At 41.2% G+C, this 7,920-nt stretch overlaps 1 protein-coding gene across 2 annotated transcripts; it reads left to right on the forward strand.

Annotated features, from left to right (window-relative positions):
* Positions 1-1,691: 1,691 nt before the first annotated feature.
* LOC115180391 (probable G protein-coupled receptor 85) lies at positions 1,692-5,002 on the forward strand. 2 transcript variants are annotated; one of them, XM_029742447.1, is made up of 2 exons: positions 1,692-2,074; positions 3,326-5,002. In XM_029742447.1, the coding sequence occupies exon 2, from the start codon at positions 3,481-3,483 to the stop codon at positions 4,612-4,614; it is 1,134 nt and encodes a 377-aa protein (XP_029598307.1). In that variant the 5' UTR covers positions 1,692-2,074; positions 3,326-3,480; the 3' UTR covers positions 4,615-5,002. The 2 variants fall into 2 exon arrangements, with proteins under 2 accessions (XP_029598307.1, XP_029598308.1); XM_029742448.1 differs by lacking the exon at positions 1,692-2,074 and adding an exon at positions 2,095-2,233.
* Positions 5,003-7,920: the final 2,918 nt, after the last annotated feature.

Raw genomic sequence — 7,920 nt, forward strand, 5'->3', positions numbered from 1 at the left:
TGATGTTTATTTCGTTCATTTCCCCAGCCGTGGCATTTGACGGAGGGGGACGCCGTCGCACTTCTGCTCGGGGTTACCATATCGGTAGTGGGCGTTTGCGCGTGCATCGGCTGGTACGCCCGACAGAGAAATGGACAGTTCTGAGAAACCAAAACGGACCCTACCGTTTTGGACTGGCTGCTGGCCTATATCCGAAAATGCAGTCTACAGTATCTTGACTATGTTGGGTCATTTTTGACTGACATAACAAGAGTCATGTGCCTTATTTTGCTGAAATGTGTGAAGTTAACTGAATGAAGAAGACAAAAAATGAACTACAAAACCAGGAATTTGAGAACAGGAACTGGGAGCACTGTTGGATTTGCAGGACCAAATAAGCTACCTGTACCTGTAGGTTACTTCCTATCACAATAAGACCACGGCCCTGAGAGATGACACATTATCGACTATCGTAATAGACTATGTTACCTTAATATGACACCAACATTTGATTTCGCTTGGACTTGAATTGAATATCTTGAGATACTGTACAAGAATAATGTATGTCCCTTCAAAGAGTGTGATGATCACCTGTCCTTTCACGAAATATTGACATTGCCATGGCAGGTGAATTGCCATCTGGCAACTGTTACAAGCACAGCAGCTACGGTGTGTTCTGTCAGAAGTGCTTTCACCGTTCTTATAGCTTAACACTGTTATAACACCCTCTTGATAGAAAATAAATGCCTTCGTTATTTGTAAATTGCGTCTTGGCTCATGGGTCCTTCATTTCACACATACATGTAAATGACCAGTGTCCTTCACAATATTGCTCACTGAAGGGAATTAGTAGCCTTCTAATAGTCTAATATTTAAACCATCAATGTAATGTCCTTAGTTTCTATGTTGTAAAACAAATGACAGTGCAGACAACGTAAAGATTGAACACTGGTCTATTATCAATTTTCTCCATATTAAACAACCTCCCCTTTGTGCTAAGATATAGATCAGAGGGGTCATAAAGAGATGCGGCGTGTGCAAGCGTTTGTTCCAGTCCAGCACAAACACTGTCGCCAATTCAAATAATTAGACCACAGCCATTTGAAGCAAGTGTATTGGAGATGAGCTGGAACAATAGCCTTGACACACTGTAGCTCTCCATGACCAGCTGGTGACCCCTGACCGAGGCCATAGAAAAGCCTACACAACACTGTTCTTTCATAAAATATCAATATTACATAAACAATGAAAGATGTAGAATATTTTAGAGGTTGCCAGTCATTTGTTTCTGCTCCCAGTGTTTCTCAATATTATTTCTTTGAAACACAATAGTCTGTAGCCTGTGGGTGTGGGGTATGACATCACTGTGCTCCACTGACATAGCCTGGAAATGAAAAGCACTAAAATTATAAGGGAGCTGATATTTGCATGCACACATACACACACGCACGCACACAAACACACACTGCATAAAGTGCTTGTTAATTATACATATGACAAGTCAGTCTAGCCTGAGGTGAACCATCACCTAGTTTAACCCCTTAGTTACTGTTACATATGAATTTATGACATGATACATGTAGCAATGTAATATACCATTATTTAAAAATCATTATTTTACATATACTGGATTTGATTGTTGTTAAACGTTGCTTCTGAATTAGTGTTGGGTGTAGGTCTAGTGCATAGGGACGTGGGAGCCGCCTATAGGCTTAGTAGAATTGATAGGCTATATAGGTCGGCTATAAGCTAAACGCATATTATGCAGAAATGGGAATCTATTGCACTGGATCTCAGGATGAGTGATCCGGTCGCACTCTCTCCCACTGTACGCTATAATGACTGATGAAGGCAACGAGGGACTTGTGATGCTGCACCCATTGAGCAGATGTTGCCGTGAGAGACTATAGTGCTGCAACAAGAGACAAGACGCGTCTTGGATCACAAATAGGATCAGTGCGCATGCTCCGTCCGTTCCGTTTATTGTATATTCACTGTGGTAAAAGGGCAGGCAGGCAACAAACCAAGCTTTTTACAGCAAAGTGGCTTCTACAATGTAAATAAGCTCCAAGGAAACCAAAAGGAATATCAACAGGTATGCTTTTAATTTATATATTAGCAGTCCTTTCGATGTTTATTGGACCATTTTCTGTGGCTTTGGATTCCAGTCCATTCGTAGCGGGTACTTGGAAATTCTTCTGCCTAATGGACGTGCGGATTCGCTACACTGTAATGTTCAATCCAACAGTGAACGGTGAGAAATATATATTGTAATCGAATGAATTCCAACCCAAATGCATGGGAACCGCTCGTATAACGCTCATCCGAAGGATAGATAATGCTTAAAAGCGCATCTCCGCTATAATGACAGAATTCGGAAAATACAGTCTGTCACGAATAGCCTTTGTTTGATATGATCTTTTTTTATATATATATAAACGAATATGCCATGTTTTTGCATAGCTATCTAGTATTGAATTGTTTATTTCATTCGTGATTTATTTGCATCGAAATGCAGAATTTGATTTATCATCTCATTGTTATAAACATCAATAAACAATTCATAGGGTACCAAATATAATTTTGACTAGACGGTGTTCTTTGTTAATATGGTCGTGAGATTCGATAGTCTATCGCCTAAAATCAAACCTGAGCTGGGAAATAGATAAAAGCCCTGGTCAATAAACCGCCTTAATCAGGTGAATAGCTTATTATAACGTCTACCGTGTAATTCCAGTCAACCGTTAATCAGACAAAAACATGGATGCTTTTAATTCTGTATGCACCATCCGTTAATTTTCAACAAAGCATGAAGGCACATGCAGAGTTTAGTGTAAGCATCCCCTGGTCAGATCAATTCTGCAGGGTCTTTGGGTGTGATCAACAGCTTTCTTGCTGCATAATGTTAAACACGTTTTACGACGTAATAAAATGACCAAACATCGAATGGAACCCTTTTGTTTACCCCCTTTCTTACCAGCCATAAGATGAAATGCATTCCCCTTTAATGGTGACTTAAAACGTTGTCTTAGCATAACATTACTTGTATTTTCTCTAATGTTCTGTCATTTCTAAAAGGGCGGCCCATAAAAGAAAGTCTATTATTGTAACCAGGATTAATGATTATGTCTTATTAAGCTCATCTGTAGACTAACTATTCCAGCTAGGGCACTGCTCTGCACTGATTGCATACCATTATAAATGCAATGAGCAATTCAACTGAAAATGGAAAATAAATTACAAAGCGGAAATGGTAGTTTATCATACACCCAGATACAAGCTAAAGGGTGCAATGCAATGTAAAAACAGTATGAGTGAATCCTGATCAGTGGCTGGTATTTTTCAGGTATTTTTAGGTGTGATGAGACAAAAGAACAAAGGATGCCGTAGAAGAGAGGCTGCTTACAAGCCGGGAATCTGCTTCAAAGCACAACAAATGGATCTATCGCCTCCCCCTGCCGCCTCTAGATAATGATACTTGGCTGAAGCTACTACATCTTTATGATCCCTCCTCCATCTATGGCGAACTATAGCCATGCAGGGGACCACAACATCTTGCAGAATGTCTCTCCTCTCGCCACGTTTCTCAAACTGACATCCCTGGGTTTTATCATTGGAGTCGGCGTCGTTGGCAACCTCCTGATCTCCATCCTACTGGTCAAAGACAAAAGCCTGCACCGCGCGCCGTACTACTTCCTGCTGGACCTGTGCGCCTCGGACATCCTGCGCTCCGCCATCTGCTTCCCCTTCGTCTTCACCTCCGTCAAGAATGGTTCCACCTGGACGTACGGCACGCTTACCTGCAAAGTGATAGCCTTCCTGGGGGTGCTGTCCTGCTTTCACACGGCATTCATGCTCTTCTGTGTGAGTGTGACACGCTACCTGGCCATAGCCCACCACCGCTTCTACACCAAGAGGCTCACCTTCTGGACGTGTTTGGCAGTCATCTGCATGGTGTGGACGTTGTCGGTGGCCATGGCCTTTCCCCCGGTGCTGGACGTAGGGACGTACTCCTTCATAAGGGAGGAGGACCAGTGTACGTTCCAGCACCGCTCATTCAGAGCCAACGACTCCCTGGGCTTCATGCTGCTCCTCGCCCTGATCCTCTTGGCCACCCAGCTTGTCTACCTCAAGCTAATCTTCTTCGTCCATGACCGCCGGAAGATGAAACCGGTCCAGTTCGTGCCTGCCGTCAGCCAGAACTGGACCTTCCATGGCCCCGGGGCCAGCGGCCAGGCAGCGGCTAACTGGCTGGCGGGGTTCGGCAGGGGCCCCACCCCGCCAACCCTGCTGGGCATCAGGCAGAACAGCAATGCAGCGGGCCGGCGACGCCTGCTGGTGCTGGACGAGTTTAAGACTGAAAAGAGAATAAGTAGGATGTTCTACATCATGACCTTCTTCTTCCTCACACTGTGGGGCCCATACCTAGTGGCCTGCTATTGGAGGGTGTTTGCCAGGGGCCCCGCGGTCCCAGGGGGGTACCTGACCGCGGCGGTGTGGATGAGCTTCGCCCAGGCGGGAGTCAATCCCTTTATCTGCATCTTCTCTAACAGGGAGCTCCGGCGCTGCTTCAGCACCACTCTCCTTTACTGCAGGAAGTCCAGGTTACCTAGGGAACCCTACTGCGTTATATGAAGGCTTGGGTTGTTTTTTTCCTTCCACTCCTCCACTGATTGATCTCAATTTGGGTTTGGTCCCATTGTACAGCTCTCTTTCTCTTCATCCTCCAGTTTCTCCTCCTCCTCCTTCCCTCTCTTCTGAGGCAGAAGTTGGACTGTCAATCACTCCCTTGGTTCTGTGATTGAACATCAAACATGGAGGTTGAAGGGAATGAAATAATCAGGTAGCTGAGAACCCCTCCTATGTTTATGTTCTAGTAAACAACTGCTGCGGAAGGTTGTTTAGAAGCAGAGAAGACAAAGAAAAAAGAATCATTGGTGAAACTACAAAAACAAAGGACTGACCCCTTGCTTTGGATATTTTGAAGATAATTCTTTGTGGTAAAAGATTTTGGTGAAAAAAACCCACAGAAAACTAAGAAACGATTTCCTCTAAGGAGTCACTGGAATTGTTTTACATTTAAAAGTTGCACTAAAAAGAAGATGTAAAGATTTTTTTGATTAACGGTTGCATTGCAAGGTGCAAGGACAACTTGTTTTCCCCCCTAACTAAACAATGAATGCTTTCATTTGCAACAGACATCCCATTCGCTGTATGTAAAGCAAAACAATGTTCGGTGACTAACTGTTGGAATACACCTTCACAAGAGGATTAAATTGGTTTTAATGTAAGTGATATCTTTTTCATTTTGGGGGGTGAGGGGGGCAGGGGGGGGGGCTTAATGAAGGGAATAATGATGTGTGGTTTTGAAGTTGCAACTTAAATCTAGAAATTATTTCTTGTAGTTTTACGATCCATGTGTCCCTATTGTCTGGAATAGTTATTTTTCTGAATCTGCTCACATTTTTTACAAAGAAAACATATTAAACGATGTTTGGATAAAAACGTTGTTTTTTTGAGAACAAACAAACCTTAAGAAAGACAGTGAAGAAATACTTAAATGTGTCACATCCATGTTACCTAAACACTGAAATATTGTTACAGTATTGCTGAAGCCACTCCAGCAGGTGTTCTTGCCTTAATGGTTCTGATATTGTTCTGTTTTTCAGTTGTTGGGTTTTCTCATCCACTCCTGAAAAGTCCTTGACTCTTTTCACATCAATGTCAAGTGCATGTTCATTTTAAAAAGCTGGTCCACTCTCGTAAGCATCACGGGTCATACACTCAGCAGAGCAGCCACTTTTTTTGTTCTGCAAAGGTTTGCTATGTACACCCCACAGAGTGCTCAGAGCACAGGGAGTGTGTGTGTGTGTGTGCGTGGGCACATGTGTGTTTGTGTGTGAATCTTCAGACAGCTGTCACTTCAAGACCAGAGCCTTATTATGAAATCTTGCACAATTTGTAAAAAGTGTTGAAGGAAAAAAACATTTAAGGCACACCGTCTTGTTTATTTATACTTTCCCTACATTTGCTCTCTACTGATTGTTTTCAATAACTTACTTTTTCTCTTGTGGCCATTTTAATATTTATTCTGTATTCTTTTTTGTATATTATAGATAGATTGTGTGTAAGTATGTGAGTCTTTCATTTTGAAGTCCCGAATGTGAGTACAGTTTAAATTAGGATTGCATTTGTTGAAAGTTAACTGTGTAATCTGTTGAAAATAAAATTTTACATTTTGCAAACTTGTTTTTTTCCTTTCACTGACAGAGATTTCATGTTCAATCCGGCCTTCATGTTTGACTAAATCAAGAGATTTGATCACTGTTTAGAAATCCCAAACTAATCTGATGTTTTATAACACTCTTGTTTAGATGATAATCTATGTTGTATCAAAAGAACGAAACTATAAATCCTGTTCCCTAGTTACAGTTTCATAGTACTTCCCCAATACAGTGGGTATCAAAAGTATTCACCCCCCTTAATTTCTTCACATTTTATTGTCACAAAGTGGGATTAAAATAGATTTAATTATATATATTTTTGTAAATGATCTACTGTTTAATGTCAAAATGAAGAAAAGAAATGAAACATTAATATACCTTGATTAAATAAGTATTCACCGCCCTGTTTTACATGTTTCAAACATATTACAAACACCTTTACCAGCGATTACAGCTATGAGGCTTCTTGGGTTAGTCTCTAAGAGCATCGCACACCTGGATTGTGCAATATTTTCATTATTCTTTTCAAAATGCTTCAAGCTCTTATAGGTTTTGGGGGACATGGCTAGACAGCAATATTCAAGTCTTGCCATAGATTTTCAAGCAGGTTTAAGTCAAAACTGTAGTTTGCCCACTCAGGAACATTCACTGCCTTCTTGGTAAGAAACTGTATTGTATTGTGAAATAACAACAATGTTGCCATTGAACGCTGTAGCTGTTTTAAAATCACCAATCGGGGCGGACTGGTATCAGAAATCGGCCCTGACATATCTAACACATCGGATATTTTTTTTCCTTCAGGCCCCCATTATTAGCCAGATAATGATTATTTTGTACAAAAACCCCACGTTAGACAGGTCCATCTGGCATTTGCCCAAAATACCAGATGGGCTTGGTGACCAGTCTGCCCCGGTCACCAATGGGCCTGATGGTGACATTCCTTAGCAGTTTCCTTCCTGTTCTGCAGCTCAGTTCAGAAGGAAGACTGTATATTTTTGCATCTGGGTGGTTTAATACATCATCCACAGCATAATTATTAACTTGACCATGCTTAAAGAGATATCCAATGTCTGAGGGACCTTACATACTGTATGTTGTATTTATGGGGGACAGAGGAAGGGGTAATCATGAAAAAATTATGTCAATCCCTATTATTTCACACAGAATGAGTCCATCAAATTTATTACGTGATTTGTTATGTCAAAATGTACTCCTGAACTAATCTAGGCTTGCCTGAACAAAGGGGGTGAATACTTACGCAACAACTACATTTTAGTGAAACAATTTTTATACATTTCTAAAGATTTGTCAAATTTTCTTTTTAATTTGACATTATGGAATATTTTGTGTAGATCAATGACAAAATGATCACAATAAAATCCATTTCAATCCCACTTTGTAACGCAACAAAATGTGAAGAAATCCAAGGCGGGTGAATACTTATGATAGCCACTGTACCTTGTGAAAACGATGGTGGCATCAATGTTGACAGGGTGATCAAGGTGCACAACAAGAAGCCATGCCATTGCCAATCTGCTTCTCTTGTGTCTAGATGTATTTATAGTAAATTGAGTTTTATGCTGTATTTGGGTTGAAGGCTTCCCATTCAGTCACTCTTTTATCTTCTGCCTTTGTGGAACATGTATTTAAGCATCTTCATTTCTATGCCAGTCTCAAAAAATAATTGAATTACCTTAGCCCAGTTGCTTGCGAACAC

Source organism: Salmo trutta, chromosome 40 (assembly GCF_901001165.1).
Source record: "Salmo trutta chromosome 40, fSalTru1.1, whole genome shotgun sequence".
Taxonomy (NCBI): domain Eukaryota; kingdom Metazoa; phylum Chordata; class Actinopteri; order Salmoniformes; family Salmonidae; genus Salmo; species Salmo trutta.